This window comes from Halichoerus grypus, chromosome 4 (assembly GCF_964656455.1).
Source record: "Halichoerus grypus chromosome 4, mHalGry1.hap1.1, whole genome shotgun sequence".
NCBI lineage: Eukaryota > Metazoa > Chordata > Mammalia > Carnivora > Phocidae > Halichoerus > Halichoerus grypus.
In genome coordinates this window covers 185,483,211-185,502,798 of record NC_135715.1, presented here as the reverse complement: position 1 = coordinate 185,502,798, position 19,588 = coordinate 185,483,211, and the positions used below count along the sequence as shown (strand labels likewise).

General features: G+C 35.6%; 2 protein-coding genes across 2 annotated transcripts in view; one reads left to right on the top strand and one right to left on the bottom strand.

Moving 5' to 3' along the window:
* PSMD1 (proteasome 26S subunit, non-ATPase 1) overlaps window positions 1-19,588 on the bottom strand; it is an 88,185-nt gene that overhangs the window by 34,973 nt on the left and 33,624 nt on the right. The gene's annotated exons all lie outside the window — the stretch shown is intronic.
* HTR2B (5-hydroxytryptamine receptor 2B) lies at window positions 1,437-18,144 on the top strand. The gene is made up of 4 exons (XM_036110124.2): window positions 1,437-1,487; window positions 2,530-3,243; window positions 12,374-12,574; window positions 17,040-18,144. Exons 2-4 carry the CDS (start codon window positions 2,826-2,828, stop codon window positions 17,930-17,932), a joined length of 1,512 nt encoding a protein of 503 aa, XP_035966017.1. The 5' UTR covers window positions 1,437-1,487; window positions 2,530-2,825; the 3' UTR covers window positions 17,933-18,144.

The window sequence follows — 19,588 nt, the reverse complement described above, 5'->3', positions numbered from 1 at the left end:
TGGGATTGAGCCCCGCATCGGGCTCCTTGTTAGCGGGAGCCTGCTTCTCACTCTCCCTCTGCCCCTCCCCCTTCTCATGCTCGCTCTCTCTCTCTCTCTCAAATAAAATCTTAAAAAAAAAAAGTGAATGTGGCAGAGAGGGTTAGTATTGGCAAAGTTTATAATAGTAATAATGGTTGGCATTTTTATAATATATTCCATGAATATTTAAATTTTTTTAAATCTATAAACATAAATCCATATATTCATTGAATATACTGGTACTACTTTCAATCTGACATTATTTGTTTTGCAGACTCCTATCTACCTGCATAAGTACAGGTGCTAAATTGTGATTCACAACAAAGCAGTATTTCAGAATCTTTCTATATTCCTGAAGAGAATCCTGGCACATTAAAATCCATTTGATTGCTCTTGAGTATTATATGTTTTCACCCAAAATTTACAGCAAATACTTTTCTAAAATACTGAATTTTGAGTTTAAAAAAAAGCAAATACTGAATGATATCTGAAGTGCTCAATAGAACTGAAATGAACCAAGTATTTTCCAATAACTTTCACATAAGCTAAGGAATATAAATTTGAGACAGAAAAAGGGCACAAATGTTATTGCTGACCTAGAATTAAATACTTTAAAAATGAGTGATCTATGATGATCTTTTAAAAAGGAAACTTTGAGAATGTTGAAGTTCTAATGCTAAGCTAGTCTTACAGTCTAGAAAAAACTTAGCATAGCTGTTAAATTTTTTACACCAATTTTCTGAAATAAGGCAGAAATATATTTTCATTACATACTGTATACTTTCTCCAATATATCTGTGGAAAAAAAAAAACAAACTGCCAATGAACCAATCCCCCCAAAGCCATCTGTTTAAAAACGAGCAATGAAAGTTTCTGTTAAAACCTATGCATACACGTAGAATTCAGACCTTTCTGTGCTCTTCTATATAAGGTTGCAACCAGAGAGAATTAATTGTGTTCCACAGCAAACACATAAAAGCTGAGTAAGAATCTTGTTCTGAAATTAGAACTCTGGAAATCACTGTAAGGCTCACAGGGCACACTCTTCACAGAATGAAAGCTCTAGAATCTCTAGACTAGATCTTATTTTTTTTTCAAATGGTAAAAACAGCTCAGTTGTAATCCAAAACAAAACTATCTTAAGATAAAATGACAGTTTATTTCAGTCCCTCAAATATCAAAGAGAGCTCTTCAGAATACAACATGAATAGGGTCATGAACTGGTTCAACATATTCAACTGGTAGTTTTATGAATTATAATGAATGCTGCTACTTTCTAAAAATGAATGTATCAAAGAGGAAATAACCTCCTTGGCATGCTTGCAGCCATACAACACATTTGTTTCATTGCTTTCAAGCACCAGTGCCGGAGGCTCTGAGTAAGTCAATGGGAGGACTTCAGTCAGAGCAGCAAGCAGGTCTACTGAGCAGATCAGATGACATATTTGGGAGATTAACAAGAAAAGGTAAGTATTTTACAAATAAATATAGAATTGATCTAAAGATTTTTTTCCTTTCTTCAAAAAAACTGCTACCATATCTTTCATTTCTATTCAGTGGCTTAAAAACCAAAATGAAAATTTTACCATTACAAGAGAGGTATTTAATAAAGGATTTACAGATTTTATTTACTTGAGAGGGAGAGAGACAGAGCACACAAGTCGGGAGGAGAGGGAGAAGCAGGCTCCCTGCTGAGCAGGGGGCCCTGACTCAGGGCTCGATCCCAGGACCCTGGCATCATGACCTGAGCCGAAGGCAGACGCTTAACCATCTGAGCCACCCAGGCGCCCCGGGATTTACAGATTTTATGAATAAATGGTTTAACCTTCCTCTTAGCTTATCCTCCTTCCCGAGGAAACTGGGGAGGTTAAGGAAAAAAATGACTACTTAAAACAAAAAGAGAACTGTTTCAAATTTGGCATAAAGTGATAAATTTGGAAAATATTTCTGGCAGTAATAGGCTTTCTGTGAAAGATGACATTATTAAAAACAATTATTTGGATCCTACTAATACCTATTTTTTCCTTCTCTCAAACTAAAGGAGTTTTAAAATGTTGCATAAAAATGGCAATTATATCAGTATTAAGATAAACCTGATCAGATAAAACCCAATTAAAAATAAGGATTCCTAGCTGGTAAATCATTTATTTGGACCTTAGGTGGGCTTGAAGAATTTGTAGGTGGGTAACCAGTGTGTACCAAAAAGTTCTATTCAGAACTACTTAGTGCTTTGATGTTTCTATTCTTCTGTACATATTCTAAGGTAAAGGTAAAAAGACATTCAAGGGTCAGGAAACATCTAGCCTCTTTGTTTAAATAACCACTGAAAAAATTAATGTATCTCCTGTTTCGTAACCTGAGGCATATAAGGAACATGATTGTGGAAATAGGCTGCATTGTCACAAATGCATAAGAGACCTATTGAGATGGGAAGGGCTACAAAGTTTAAGAGTTTTTTCTGTTTTTTGAAAATAACAAAAGCATGCAATCTACATATTTTATATCTAGGAGGAACTCTTGGAATTCATTGGCATTCAAATTCAAACACGAGTCTAATGCTACAGCAGAGAGAGAGAAAGGAGAGAGAAACTAATGAACAGTCTTTCTTTCACAGCTATCAGTTTCTTTCACTAAGCCTTCCGAAACCTGAGCCTCTGCAGAAGACTAAACCCTTGGGCCTTACCTTCAGAAATGGACAGAAGCTTGTACACTCTCATTTTCGAGAACCCGAAAAATTTTTTTAAAGGAAGGAGTCAACTTTGGCTTTGAGTGTTTGGCCTGGGTACAATGCCTTTAAAAAGCAGATGACCAGCTTAGCTACTGACCATGCTGACCACTGTCCAGAATTGGATCACATTACACAAAAACAGCGAATGGCCTTCTCTTATAAAATATCAGAACAGAGCACAATTGCTGAGCACATTTTGCAGAGCTCCTTTCATCACTTAATCTCTGCTAACTGGTCGGGATTACAGACAGAATCGATACCAGAGGAAATGAAACAGATTGGTGAGCAACAGGGAAATAAACCGCGCTGGGCAGCTCTTCTGATACTCATGGTGATAATACCCACAATTGGTGGGAACATCCTGGTTATTCTGGCTGTTTCACTGGAGAAAAAGCTGCAGTATGCTACCAATTATTTTCTAATGTCTCTGGCAGTGGCTGATTTGCTGGTTGGGTTGTTTGTGATGCCGATTGCCCTCTTGACAATAATGTTTGGTAAGTATTTCACTTTGTTCCTGGCATCAAACCACAGAACTATGATATACTATCAGAGAAATGGATATTCAGTCTTTAAAGATGGACTTGGACCATTTAAAGATACAGTGAGTAAACAGTCCCTCATTTCCATCATTTTCTATGGTTGATAAAGTCTTAAAGAGCAAAAAATAATTTCTTAGAAACAATTCTACTCCTTCCCCAGCCATCTAATAAAAGTCATCCAAGAAACAATTCTACTCCTTCCCCAGCCATCTAATAAAAGTCATCCAAGTTAGCAATATTCATAGATTCTGCATTCATCACCTAAAAACTATAGGGAAGAACAGACCTATACTTTAACTTTCCCATTATAAACACTTTTTTCCCTCGACAAAGCAACAGCTAGGATACTTCTGTGACAGTTAGTTATGTGCTGGGTTATTTATTAATGATAAAATCTTCGAATCACTCAATTCCAATTTGAATCATTAAACACCAATTTAAAATTGGAACTGTTCTAAAAATTCTTGTTATATTTCTTTATCGTTTGTGTACTTTAGCCTTAAACATAATTCTTACACGTGTCATGTTAAGAAAATACTATGTTTAGTTAGTTGCTAAAGGAAATGGTCTGGCTCACAGTGTCCTAAGAAATGATTCATCTGTTTAATTTTTATGATTTCTAACCATCCATGTCCTTGATACATGTAAGAAAAATCTGACTTAACATAAAATTAAATATTAAAAATTTATTAAAAATAAACTATTAAAACAGGTGACCAAAACCTGAGTTATTATAATAATAATGTAGCTTGATATTAAAATATTAGTTTGTTATACTAAAAAAGATAATATTAAAATGAAATAGTTTTCATCTGTGTGTATCATCTCTAGTTATAGAATTTGGGTAAATACAAATAATTCTGCTGATAAGTTATTAGGGCTTCTAAGAATCAGCATTAAGAGGATACTTACCTTATTCAGTGCTTGGCATAAATTGATATTCCACTCATTAACTGCTTAAGAAAAATGATTATTTGCAGCAGATAGGGCTTCTTGATATTATGTTTATATGGTGAGGATAAAAATATTTTGGGTTATAGAAGTAAAGTTTATTTAACTAGAATATGTATTAGAAGGGGGATAAAAACTCCAATTTAAACTATTACATTTAGGTTTAAATGTTACATTTTTAAGTAATTATAAAAAGATATCTAATATTAAGTATTTGATCCCCCAAATATCAGATGGTGACAGGCTGAAACTTTCCATTCTAAATTAATATCTAACTGAGGCTTTAAATTCTATAGCAGGGCAAGCAGTAATAAGGTTCTACTGCTTTAATGGACTCTCTAATCATTAATAATATCTATCTATCCCCTTCTTTTATATCCCCTTCTTTGGTAACCTTTTGAATATTTTAGTACAACATGTAACCGTGGAAAGTAATTAAGGAATCTTACTCTAAAGGAGAACCTAAAGGATCTTAATTCCGAATAAAGTTTAAAAGAAATCAAGTAAATGAGGATTATGTAGAAACATTTATGTATATTTGGTAAAGACTACAGATATTTGATTCAAGGCTCTTATCTCCACACACACAGTAGTAATTTAACTGTAAAATCACTCTTTAAATTATGCTTTTGCTAGACATACAGAAAATGTTACAATGTTCATCTTACACTACCATAAAATTTAATTGATATATTATTTTGAATAAATGAGACTGAATGAGATACACAGAACTGAGTCCATATCAAACATCTACTATATGTAAATTACTGTGGTAGATACTCAAATTATCAGCTAAATAGTTATAGAATCTTTAAAAGCTAAGTTCCACAGTATTAAAGCGACCTGATAAAACACCAAAACAGATAAGAGAGATAATTCCATGTAGTTCACAGGAAACTAGTAGTATCTGCAGTTGACAACCAAGCTTATATTTAAATTTTTGGGGCCCAAGATATTCTTGGCAATAAATGTTAGCAGAAAACCCAACATATTTTAACATAAAATATATGGAATGTCTTCCTATTTATGTCCTAAATAATTATGATGTATATTTTAACTACACTTCATTCTTTCAAAAGCTTGTTAATTTTTAATTATAAAATAAAATCTTTCATAGTCCCAAACACTTTTACTATCAGTAATTAAGCTCTACAGCGGGGTTAGATTTTTAAAAAATAAACCTGGGAACTTAAAGACTATTTAAAAATTATTGCTTTAAATTCATTATTAAAAACATTATTCTAGGGGCGCCTGGGTGGCTCAGACGTTGAGCGTCTGCCTTCGGCTCAGGTCATGATACCAGGGTCCTGGGATTGAGCCCCGCATCGGGCTCCCTGCTCGGCGGGAAGCCTGCTTCTCCCTCTCCCACTCCCCCTGCTTGTGTTCCCTCTCTCGCTGTGTCTCTCTCTCTCAAATAAATAAAATCTTTAAAAAAAAAAACCAAAAAACCCCCCCAAAAAATTATTCTATTTCTATGAGAAAGTGTATGAGAAAATGCATGCTCTGCCCTCCAAAAAGCTTCAAAAAGATGCATTCATAAATTGGAAACTGCACATATTATAAATTGGGACCTGACTTAAAATCCTAAGATTTTTATAGTCTTTCACATGTTAACAAATACAAAGACTTTCTAAATTAATGCATTTATAAGAATTTCTGATAACTTTAAAGGCAGGAGTAGATTTTGTGTATTTTTCTCTCATTATAGGAATAATCTTCCAAACTTCGGAAGTCTGTACAAACAAGTGTCCCTGATTCTGTAAACATAAAAAATTAACTACCACTGAGTGGTAGGAGTATCTCAGGGAAATTTAATAAAAGTAACAAAAGAAACTATATTAGTTAATGTTCTAATAAAATTAAGTTTTGAAAAAAGGAGAGCAGTGAAACTTTAAAACTGACTTATGCTGAGGAGTATGTTATTCAACCAATGATTTATATAATATTGTTTGCTTTTTTTTTAACAGAATTTCCATTTTATCAAGATTATGATGACTGGCCTAACGTGTCTCTCAAATGAACTGTGATACCTATGTCAATTTTTCTGCCACTTCTTCCACTCTGGGAGCACTAGACTTAACCTTTGCTTTGTGGGTCTAGTTTTGACTGTCTTGTGTGTAATTCCCAAAATCCATGATCGTAAGTTAGTAGCTTATAACATGAGGCTTGAAAATGCCTACTAAGAAGGCATTTAGAAATACTTGAGTAGGATGCAAAGGAAAATAGAACATCATATGCCAATATAAAAAAGACAGGATGTTCACATTTTAAGAACTTCTCTGAACTTTTTCTCATTAAGTAAGTGATTAAAAATGTAAAGGAGAAAATACAGTATTTGGTCATTCATTGGTCATTATTGTTTTATTTATAACTTAAGTTTTAATCCATGTCTCACAATTAAAGTTGAAACAGTATCTGTGGTACAGCTGGAAGAGGGTGTATAAAATAAAATGGCTGAAAGATAGGTATCTGAAGCAAGACACCCAAGGCATTGAATCCTGGTTCTCCTGTGTTGGTTTAGGCAAGTCACTTAACACATCAGTTTAATCACTAGTCTGTAAAATGGATATGCTAAATCTTACATTGCAGGTATCTTGTGAAATGGTCAACTAAGGCCCAGCACATTACAAGCACCAATAACTGGCAAGTATTAGGAGAGTATGAGAAGAGTTTATATACTTAAATATGTGATTTAGTTTAGATGCGAGTCTGACCAGAGATGAAACAGATATACAGCAGTAAAAGAAAAAGAAAATCAGTTATTTATGCAGTGAAATGCTGCTCTACCCAATTCTTAAATGAGGGAGAAAAGCAATTAAAGGCATTTCTTTTTGGAAAGCGGAAATTTAAAAAACCCAGAAAAAAATTTTGTAAGTATTAAATCACTTGAAACATTTAAAACACTATCATATTAGACATCTAATCCCAGAATATTTTATATGTTCAAAATGTAGTGGGAAAGTGACAACAAAAACAAAACAGAAGCTTCATAATAAAAATTGAAGCACTGATCTATGTCTTTCTTTTCTGAAAGATAAAGATAGAAACATTTTCTGAGAATAAAAAATGGGTACTTTGAGAACCATGTCCTTTTTGGATATTAGGCTATTTAGATCTGTCCTACTCCAATATGCTCATGAACTATTTACCTTGGTAAACTCTACAGGCACAGTCCTCTAGGGATAGCTTTTAAAATACAGTCATTTAAAATCCTCAAAAGGCAAATATCTTATATCTCAGATTTATAGATTAATTTTAATTATTTTTCTGAATTAATCATATAACTCAGCTTTCCAAACTAAAAACTTTCCGAAAGAGTAAGCAGGTTTCAGATCAAATGAGTCCATCTCACCAAGAAATGGAGTTTCTGGTTTAAAAACTCAGGTTTTTATACCGGTTAAAAAGAAAACAAAATAAATAAATAAATAGCCAAGCATGGCAATGCATATAGGTTATTTATGTTTGCTATATATATATATATATATATACCTATAAATATAGAGAGAGAGTAAAAGGCATACTTTCATGACAAATTTTAACACATTCTCATGCCTTTTAAAAAAAAAGCTTTAAGTTCAACTGGATACATGCACTCTTGCTACAGCAGGCAAGAGGACAAACATACTGATTTTACAGTGATATGACTTAACATTTCTAAGTAGGAGTGTTTTAATGGGTAGGCTAGTTGGCTAGTTTCTGTCAAACAGTAATAGTAATAAGAACTAACATTTATTGAGTGCTTTCTCTATGCCAGACATTGTTCTAAACACTTTACGTGTATTACTGCATTTAATCTTCAAAGCAATCCTATAAAATTGGTATCATCATCATTATCCCCATTTTACAAGAGAGGACAGAGGAATAAATAAATGGCAGAGACATGATTTGAACCCCAGAGAACGGACTCCAGAATTCACAGTCTTAACTTACTCTTTTACACTGCTTTCTCAAATGAAAAGAGAAATTATGTCAACCAAAACGGTCATATTTGACAAACAGCCAACATTTACATCTTAAATAACTCTATGTAACAAGACAGCCATAGAGTTTTCTCTAGGGACAAGGCAGAACCCAGTGTTTTTTAAAAGTTATATTTCATATTAAATGATACAGAATACTTGGGTCTTAAAAAATACTTGTACAAATCTTTGAGATGATCGCCAGATCTCTTTTCTGGGGAAGACATTAGACCTAGGCAGGCCCATGCCTATGAAGTTGTTGACCCTTGTCTGGAGACAAACAGAAACTGATGTAACTGAATGGCAATTCTACCACCCCTTATGTATGGTGGTATTTGAAGCATGCAAGTCTTCATTTTAAGCAACAAAATATTTGTGCTATTAATATTTTTAGATAAATAATGAACTATCTATAATCCACAACTCACAAGATTTGTTTTGCTCCTATAATTACCGATCTGTAATTATTTCAGGCATCCACAGAAGTAATATTATTCAAACCTTATTGAAATTAAATTCCTCTTTAAGATTAATTTGGGAGCAGGTGGGGGGAAGAGGTAGGTTTTTCAAAGAAATTTTGTGCACTTTTTGTGAGATAACAAATACTATATAATTTAAAAATTTTCCTTCTTCTGTCTTAGCTTTTATGAAAAAGACAAGTTTAGAGCCCCAGAATAGCAGTAATTAATTTAGTTCAAGTACCCGATAACTTATTTCCTTTATATTGACTCATATACTTTTCTTTTTATATAAATCTATAACTGCTCCATTTGAAATAGTATAGTAAGTTCTTATGGAAATAAGCTGGACATAATACATTATAACAAATTAAATTACAAATCCTTAAAATGAATTAAAACTCCTAATAAAAATAACATATAAAGTTTTGGAATAGTTAATCTACCCCACACCAAACTAACTTAACCTTTTTTAGTTATTCTAAATAGTAAGAAATTTTCTGACCTTAAGCCTATCATATTAATACTAACTGAAAAGACAATTTTAGAAATGAAAGTATCTGGACTAGGGAAAATCCCTTTATAACCTGAGAATGTCTAGAACTGTTTTTAATTTGTATAAATTCTTAGATTACCTGAATCTATTTAGACAGACAAGACTCTTTTTCTTTTTGCTTTATATAAGAGATTTCTATTAATTTAACGCAGTCATGTTACTTTCATGTTCATTTCATAAAAAGCCTATTGACTACACCTTCATGAAACTTTCAATTATAAAGGTTAATAATAAAGATCCATCTCTCTTAATCCTAAACCTCATATCATAGTCTCCTTAAAGAAAATTCTCTATCATGTCTCAGTATTTCTAATGTTAGCAATTAAGTACTGACTGAAATAATAAAATTATAGCAATCTGCATTACTTTTAATATCCGCTTTGTGTACCAAAATTGGAGTTTATTTTAATTTTTTTAAGATTTTATTTGAGAGAGAGAGAAGTAGTGAGAGAGAGCACGAGCGGGGGTGGGGGGTGGGAAGAGGGAGAAGAAGGCTCCCTGCTGAGCAGGGAGCCCAACGCAGGGCTCAATCCCAGGATCCCAGGATCATGACCTGAGCCGAAGGCAGACACTTAATCGACTAAGCCACCCACGCACCCCCCAAAAATTGGAGTTTATAAAATAAATTCATTCTGTTGGAAAGTGAGCCTAACAAGACTTCATAGGAGCACTAAAGAGCTTTCTCTTTTAACCCACAATTAGGAATATGTGAGTCAAATTGTCTATTTTCCAAAGACTTGTACTTTTTACATGAGAGTCCTATTGTGGCTTCCTGCTCATGGCTACTAGATTTATGACTAGAATTTTCCAGATCTTAATTTAAAAACATACAACCCATAATTAGAAAAGCTAAATAGGCAAGTTTAAAACCATGATCAGTATCTCCAGTTGTAGTTCTAGATTTGAGTATTTTTCTATCTTCTACTCAGTCCTAAATGTAGAACTTCAAGACAGATCAGAATGTAGCATCATTTCAAGTAGTTTCCACTGCAAAACTCTTTCAATCACATGTGATTATTTTCACTCTGCTTGAACTGTTAGTTTACTTAGCTGAGGTCCACTGCTGCCTTTCACTGTCCAAAGTCCTTTTCTACTTATTACCAGAGAATCTGAAAACTATGACTAAGAGGGAGAAAAATCTAACTGATTAGGTTCTCTCTCAAGACAGATTTCTCTGCCATGCTTGATTTGTTTATTTTGAGAGGTCTCCCATAAATTCCTTCCTATGAGGCATTCTGAGTGCCTATCCTACACCAGCGAACAAATGTAGGTGCATCTTTTAAGACCCAAGACACAATGTTTCCCAGTCTTCTAAAACACTGCTCCTCAAACATTAATTTGTACACTTTTGAAAAAAACATATTCAAGTCTATCTCAAAACTCTTTCCCTAAATGACAGTCTTTTATTTATTTTTTTTGGTGTGGGATGCTAACCTCTCTCTACCCCCAGGCTTCTTGAATTTAAATGGTTCACAACTGAAGAGTTTCTTGGTGCTCTGAAATCCTAAAATGGTATCTTGGTCTTCCTTCAATTATCCCAATTATCTGTCAAAGTCAGATAATCATGCAAAAACTAGGAAAAGTAGTTTATATTTTGTCAGCGGACATATAACAATTAAACTGTAAAAAGGATTTAGATAATCTCATATATATGACATTTGTTCTACAAAGAAGTAATTTGCTTTTATAGCAAGGTCTAAAATCTGTGTCTGTGTGTGTGTGTGTGTTAGAAAAGTGGATTCTGGGTGCCTGGGTGGCTTGGTTGGTTAAGCGACTGCCTTCGGCTCAGGCCATGATCCTGGAGTCCCAGGATTGAGTCCCGTTCGGCTCCCTGCTCAGCGGAGAGTCTGCTTCTCGCTCTGACTCTCTCCCCTCTCATGCTCTCTCTCTCATTCTTTCTCTCAAATAAATAAAATAAAATAAAATAAAATAAAAAGAAAAGTGGATTCTAACTGAAATATTCTAGGGCAAACCCTAAAATAAATTTTAGGTGTTTTGGAACTGCAAATATATATATACTGGGTGTATGTATACTATATAATGTACCAACCCGTATGTGTATAGATACTTGTCTAAGTAAATTTATTGGAAAGCTATGTAGGATATTCAGTATCATATCCAAAAACTGAAATCTTTCAAAGTCCATATTTCTCAAGTGCTTAAGACTGTATCAGGTATAGCGTAAATGCTTTTTATAAGAGTTTGTTACATAAATTAAGTACTATGTTTAACCTTGACAGTTTCTTTTTAAAATATTAAGTCCCAGTGGCTGAACTGATGATGGAATATGGAAGGATAACAATCCATTTTTCTTCAGAATAATCTGAAATCATTCCTTCCGCAAACTTTATTTAATAAGAACTACTTCTGTCAAAAAGAAAATGCAACTCATTTCACTTAATTATTTCACCAAATGAGAGTTTGCTATAAACAAAGATCATGCTGCTAGTTATTGCTAGAAATTAACCAAAGCCTAGGCTTCACTGAGACTCCCATTCTAATACTCTTTTTGCCACATTATATTGCTTCCTCTATATGGTAAAATATATTCTCTGTATACAAAAGCAGCTTAAAAATTAATTTTATTTGACTAGCAAGGTTAAGTTCTACTTGCAACACTGTGGAAATTTTTAAAAGATCACAAAAGGAAGAGACAAAAGAGCAACTGCGATCAAATGAATGCTAAAAATGCTAAGCTGCTGATTTTCAAAAAGGGTGTTGTGATTTATACAAAATAGATAATGTATTTAAAAGGTACCATTTACAGAAATATATTTAATATTATTGACTCCATTATCTTAAGTTAGACATCTTGTGGAGGTTAACTCATAAAATTTCAGATGAATAGCAAAAAGTTAAAAAAATATGTATCACTTTAAAAAGAAACTGCAAATTGGGGTGCCTGGGTGGCTCAGTTGTTAGGCGCCTGCCTTCAGCTCAGGTCATGATCCCAGGGTCCTGGGATCAAGCCCCGCATCGGGCTCCCTGCTCAGCGGGAAGCCTGCTTCTCCCTCTCCCATTCCCCCTGCTTGTGTTCCCTCTCTCGCTGTCTCTCTCACTCTCTGTCAAATAAATAAATAAATAAAATCTTTAAAAAAAAAACAACTGCAAATTGAATATTGCCATTTTGTAAGAGAATATGTTTTTGTTTTGCTTTTCAGAGGCTATGTGGCCCCTCCCACTTGTTCTATGTCCTGCCTGGTTATTTCTTGACGTTCTTTTTTCTACTGCATCCATCATGCATCTCTGTGCCATTTCCGTGGATCGCTATATAGCCATCAAAAAGCCAATCCAGGCCAATCAATATAACTCACGAGCCACAGCATTCATCAAGATTACAGTGGTATGGTTAATTTCAATAGGTATGTGGGGAATGTCAGGGTTTGGGGTGGTATAAATAAGTAGCTTTTGGTTTCTTTTGGGTAAGAAATATACCAGGCCTGGTAGGCTGTGAAACTTAGCAAGAGAGCCCAAGGCAGACTACTGATATAGTACTGATATACCAACACAAGCTCTTTGTCATGTCATCATATAAAACCACACTATCAACAACACGTCTGAAAAAGCAAAAAGTTCATGTCCTCAGAAAGAACCATCTTCACAATGTTTACTGAGATATCTTCCTGCTTTGATTTTGATGTGCAGGAAGACTAAGTCTGAAAACAGTTTTTGTTTTTGTCAACAGATCATTAAGGTCTAGGCAGCATGCAGAATCTCGAAATTAATATTAAAGTAACAAAAAAAATAAAATGCATCTTCAGTCATACTCAAGAAGATAAACAGGAAAAGAGAAAAAAGAAAAAAACCCAAACACTCTGTATGCAGGTATTAAAGACCATAAATTCATCTTGGAAGACAGTATGTGTATAGAATAAAGGCAGTAAGTGCCTACGTAAATGTTTTGGATATATGTTTAATCAGAGGTTTTAAGAGAGACGCTAGTGATATTCAGAAATGATTTACAGAAGAAAATATTATTTCTTCTAAATTGCCTTATGCCCTTGTGCCCATCTTTAATACTCAAAGATAGCTTCTATAAGAGTATCCTAGCATGAAGTACAGCATAAATAATTCAGACCTCTTGTAAGTTAATTCAGAAAAACAGATTCACAACAATTACTATGATCATCAGTAGTCTGACTAGCAGATTCACTTCTTCCTAGCAAAAAGAAAAAATCAAAGAGGAAAAAAATCAGGAGAGATCTGGAATGCTAAAAGGAAAACAAGAAAAAGACATGGTCTCTCTCCAATCAGAATAAGAAAAACTGGGCAAAAAAGCAAGAAAGCAAGATAATGAAAGTGACCTTTATGTTCCTGAAATAATACCAGGGCCAAACCTCTTCTGAAAAGTTTGTAGGTAAAAGTAAGGAGTGTTACTACTGTGGCTTGTGAAGAAATTAGGGTCAAGGAAAAGTCTATTCAGAATGGACAGGTTTGAAAGCAGTGAGATAGGTTAGTTTTGGGGACAGATGCTGATTGACAGAGCAGAAAAGGTCCCCCAAAAGAAGCTAGAGAAAGTGCATGGGACATAATGGGTAACAGTCACCAAAATTTAAAGTGGAAAGGAGGGAAACTATGGTAGCTCATGCCAGAAGTCCCACATCTTTTTAGTAAACTCACTGCAATAAGGGAGAGGATGGGGGAGACAGTGTGAGGTATGTGTGTGTTGGGGTAAGGTGGAGGAAATGGGGCAAAGGCAGGGAGAAAACAGGAGAAATGATCCTTAAGAAGAATTAAAACATTTGAAACCATGAAATATGATCAAGCCAATAAATAGTCTACTGTTAGAAGTGACACCCCAATTAAGACTGGTTCACATGAATCCATAAACAGATCAAATCTCTGCTGAGTACCTATGATATACTAGATATCAAGAATACAAAGATAAATAAAAAAGAGCTTTTATATTCAAGGAAGGCAGATAATAAAGAAATTAGACTAATACAAAGTGTTAAGTATGCAGGTGGAAAAGAATAAAAAGAAGACTCCAGGGGCGCCTGGGTGGCTCAGTTGGTTAAGCGACTGCCTTCGGCTCAGGTCATGATCCTGGAGTCCCTGGATTGAGTCCCGCATCGGGCTCCCTGCTCGGCAGGGAGCCTGCTTCTCCCTATGACCCTCACCCCTCTCATGTGCTCTCTCTCTCATTCTCTCTGTCTCAAATAAATAAATAAAATTAAAAAAAAAAAAAAAGAAGACTCCAGATTTGTAGCTTTGGAAGGGATCTTATAAATTCACTTTTTCCTTTTATAGATGAGAAAAGAAACCTAGAGAAAAGAAACCTAGTTTTATTTAAAAAAAAAAATTTTTTTTTTTTTAAGATTTTATTTGACACACAGAGAGAGACAGCGAGAGAGGGAATACAAGCAGGGGGAGTGGGAGAAGGAGAAGCAGGCTCTCCGCCAAGCAGGGAGCCCGATGCGGGGCTCGATCCCAGGACCCTGAGATCATGACCTGAGCTGAAGGCAGACGCTTAACGACTGAGCCACCCAGGCGCCCCTTAAAAATTTTTTAAAGATTTATTTATTTGAGAGAGAGAGAGGGAGTGCATGAGCAGGAGGGTAAGAGCAGAGGGAGTGGGAGAAGGAGGCTCCCCACTGAGCAGGGAGCCTGATGTGGGGCTCAATCCCAGCACCCTGGGGTCATGACCTGAGCTGAAGGCAGATGCTCAACCGACTGAGCCACCCAAGCAACCTGAAACCTAGAGGTTTTAAATAGTTGGCTTAAAGACTGTTAACAGCTTCTCAGCACCAAAGCCAAGATCAATGCTGTGTTCATTTCATCACACTTTGTTTTGTAGGACCAGTGAAAATTTAGTAACTTTGTAGAAGAAAAAGCAGATGATAGGGTTAGTTCAGTTTTTAAATTCTGCAAAATGCTGAAACGAGCTCACTTTCTTCTGGACTTAGTTATCCTAGGTAAGACCTGGCAAATAGTAAGGTATGAAAGAATAAGGGGATAAGGGTATAAAAAGCACTAGTGAAAACTTATGTTTCTGACCACCAAGCTGGTTGAGAAGGTAATGTGAGCCTTGAAAGAGGTTAATGGAATGTGAAAATAGAGAAGGACAAATGGACTAGAGGTCAAGATAACTGTAAAAAGAAGTCCCACAGTAATGAAGAGTAGCAGGACAAGAAAGGGAAATATCACACAAAGTTCATGGTTTTAGATACGGGACAGCTTTAAGAGGGTTTATGGATGCCTTCAGGAGTGCAAATAAGAATGAGGGTTGATACACTTGAAACTAATATAGCGCTGTATGTTAACTACACTGGAATTGAAATAAAATTTTAAAAATAATAAAAGAAATTAGAGAGGAGTTCAACAGACACAAAATGAAGGTGTCAGAAGGGTCATCAATGAGATCAAGTCATGGAGGGTAAGAGCAATGGAGCAGTGGAAAGGAAGGCTTTAGCAAGGTGCTCAATCTACTGAGGAAGATGGACAGATGTCCTACAGGTTGGTAGATGACCTGCATGGAGAACAGAGTGCTGTAAGCAGATTATAAATAGACTTCAAAAGGGAAGGGTTTTGGGGAGAAAGAAGAGTGGAACAATCGCTTAGAAATAACAAGGTACAGCAGGGGTCAGCCAACTTTTCCTGTAAAGGGCAAGATAGTAAATATTTTGGGCTTGCAGGCTCTAATGGTTTCTGTCACTACTACTCAACTCTGCAGCAGGAAAGTAAAAGCAGTCATAGACAATCTGTTAACAAATGGGGATGGCTGTGTTCCAATAAAATTTTATTTACACAAACAGAATGCAGGCCAGATTCGGCCCTCAAGCTGTGGTGTGCTGACCCCTAGTGTAGAATAGTAAGTATACAGAATCCACTTTCTGGCGGTGCAGTTGAGGAAAAGTAGAAAAAGCAGTAGCCTCCCTGTTAGAAAGGATTTGAGGAAAATATTTTTGTCAAGGGCTCTTCAGTTACCATAAAAAGGCTGTGTACATGGTGTACATGATGAAGTACTTTCAGATTCATAAAAAACACAAGGATTCTAGAGGTTTCTAAAGATCAGTTAACTCAAACTTCTTTTTAAGAATCTGCTATTTCAAAGGGAAAGGATTCAGGATATAACACTTGTGTACTTGTCTTTCTAATAAGCTACTTCATAAGGCAAGATCATATTTAAATACCCACTTCATGGTATTTAAGATATTAGAAAATTAGCATGAGATACATTTCTTTCACATCTGTTAGAGGAACTCTGAACTTGAAAATAAATTTCATGAATCATATGATCTCAAATATTTAAGCAGCATTTTTTAAAAACAATGAACTCCCCTTAGCTTTCCCTAAGTCGTCAGAGGAAAAGATTAAGACATTCATAAATTTCAAAAAATGAAAATGTCTGTTAAATGAAACTGTGTAGCCTCAAAGATAATAGGTATCTATCTAGAATTAAGATACTGCATGAAAGTACTCTAAAGTCGCTTTAAATCAACTACATTGCATATAAAGTTAAAGCAAATTCTCTTCTGAACTCCTTTTCCTTAACCTGGGATAGATCAACAAACACAGATTATGAGAAATGGAGAATAAATGAAGACATTCTCTCCTATTTCGGGGATATACTACAGCTTTAGGGAAGCTTAAATTATAAACTTGAAATCACTAATCTATCTGTTTAAAAACATCAGGTTTGCTTACTTGGGTTCTATTTGTTAAACCTACCTTTAATTACATGCTTTGACAGATTCTGCACTGTGTGTACTAGGAATGACAATACACTAACCACTAACCACATAAAGTCACTAAGATAAACTCTAAAAGGACCTAACCTAAGAGTCAAAGGTCATAAAATTAACTCAACTTATTTTGTTTCCTTAGGCATTGCCATTCCAGTACCTATTAGAGGGATAGAAACTGAGGTGAGTAACCCAAGCAACATCACCTGTGTGCTGACAAAGGATCGTTTCGGCAACTTCATGCTCTTTGGCTCACTGGCTGCCTTCTTCACACCTCTGGCAATCATGATTGTCACCTACTTTCTCACTATCCATGCTTTACAGAAGAAAGCTTACTTGGTCAAAACCAAGCCACCTCAACGCCTAACGTGGCTGGCTGTGTCTACAGTTTTCCAAAGGGATGAAACACCTTGCTCATCACCTGAAAAGGTGGCAATGCTGGATGGTTCCCACAAGGACAAAACTCTGCCCAACTCAAGTGATAACATACTTAGGCGAAGAATGTCCACAGTTGGAAAAAAGTCCGTGCAGACCATTTCCAATGAGCAGAGAGCCTCCAAGGTTCTAGGGATTGTTTTTTTTCTCTTTTTGCTTATGTGGTGCCCCTTTTTTATTACAAATATAACTTTAGTTTTATGTGATTCCTGCAACCAGACTACTCTCAAAATGCTCCTAGAGGTATTTGTGTGGATAGGCTATGTTTCCTCAGGGGTGAATCCTTTGGTCTACACCCTCTTCAATAAGACATTTCGGAATGCATTTGGCCGATACATCACCTGCAATTACCAGGCCACGAAATCAGTGAAAACTATCAGAAAATGCTCCAGCAATATCTACTTCCGAAATCCAATGGCAGAGAACTCTAAGTTTTTCATGAAACATGGAATGCGAAATGGGATTAATCCTGCCATGTACCAGAGCCCAATGAGGCTCTGCAGTCCAAACATTCAGGCTTCCTCAATCGTTCTACTAGATACACTTCTCCTCACAGAAAATGAAGGTGACAAAACTGAAGAGCAAGTCAGTTATGTATAGAAGGAATGTCAGTTTTCATCTAAATAATATAACGATGAGTAAGGTAATTAAGCAGATATAAATGTACCAAGAATTATATAAAGAAGAACTTTATGTCATGTATTAATCATCTCTTTAAAATAGGAGTTATCTATTAAGATTATACAATTTTCTTTATTTGGACAAAACTACTCCATGAAAAAAATCATTTTGTACAGCTGCAAACAAAAATAATCCAGCAGTCTGTCTAAATGTTAAAGTATTCAAATGAAATAAAATTAAGTAAATCAATAAGTTTCAGTCTTAAAAATAAAGAGTCATTGTAAGAATTTGTTTAGTTCCTAACTGTATGCAAAGCTGTGCTAAGAATGAAATAAAACAAGACAAAAAAGCCTTAAGTTCTTCAAAGCCTTAAAAACATAAGGCATAACACAGAACAACAGTGACAGGAACAGAAGACTAAAAGTAAGTGCATAAAATGATCGCATCTGGAGGTAAGCTAAGACTGTCATTACAGTCTGGCTCAGTTAAATGTAGTCAAGATTTTGCTTTGATCAAGAAACTTGTCTTGATGGAAGGGGTAGGGAGGATAGTAGCTGGGTATCACACAAAGTAATAGGATCTCGGAACCAGAGCTGTTTGTTAAATGGCTGATACCAGGTATCTACTCATCAGATGTGGGTCTAACTTAGAAAAGGAGAGGAAGCAAATGAAATCACTCCTGGGTACCTGAAATTAATTTTGTTCCTTAAAGAACAAGTGCAAACTGGAGCCACAGGATCTCGATCCAGGAACCTAAACTTTAATGACCCCATAATGACCCAAAAACTTGGTTGAACTTCTGGCACAACATTTTTTTTTTTTTTTTTTTTATTTGCGAGAGAGAGAATGAGAGACAGAGAGCATGAGAGGGAGGAGGGTCAGAGGGAGAAGCAGTCTCCCTGCTGAGCAGGGAGCCCGATGTGGGACTCGATCCCGGGACTCCAGGATCATGACCTGAGCCGAAGGCAGTCGCTTAACCAACTGAGCCACCCAGGCGCCCCCCTGGCACAACATTTTTTATTCATCCTTTCCTTATTTCACTTTGCACTGCTAGATCTGGGACTAAATCCAAACTGTGTCCACCAGCTAACTGACTACATTTATGAAAGATACTTAATTTCTCTGAGCCTCAGTTTTCTCATCTACATAGGGTTCTTATGAGGATGAGTACATGCGGGCAGTCTGTATTGGTAGCCAATTCTATTTACATCTGATATTTTATTGTTATGCTACTGCCATAAATGGTGAACAAATTTAGGCTGAGGGGGTCTGCAGTGAAGACAGCCCATATCTTAGCTTTTCCTTTTCAGGCTGACCCATTCTTATGTCTTCACCTATTGCTCTAGTGCTGTCCCTCTCCAGGTGATTAAGTTTAAGAAAATTACTTCAAGAAATGTGTTGGCTATGGAGCTCAGCATAAGTGAACCAGGTATGTATTCTCCAAATGGCAGAATCCTTTCCTAGAACATAGTTAGAACATAGACCTTATAGACTCTATGTCACCTGCCAGAAAGAGTATACCCCACAAATTTAATCCCTAAATCTCAAAGCTTTAGGCACTTTCCCCCACCAGTCTAAGATTTTTCAGCAGCATGAAGGGTGGCCCAGTTCAGATAGGCAAAATAATTTACGCTC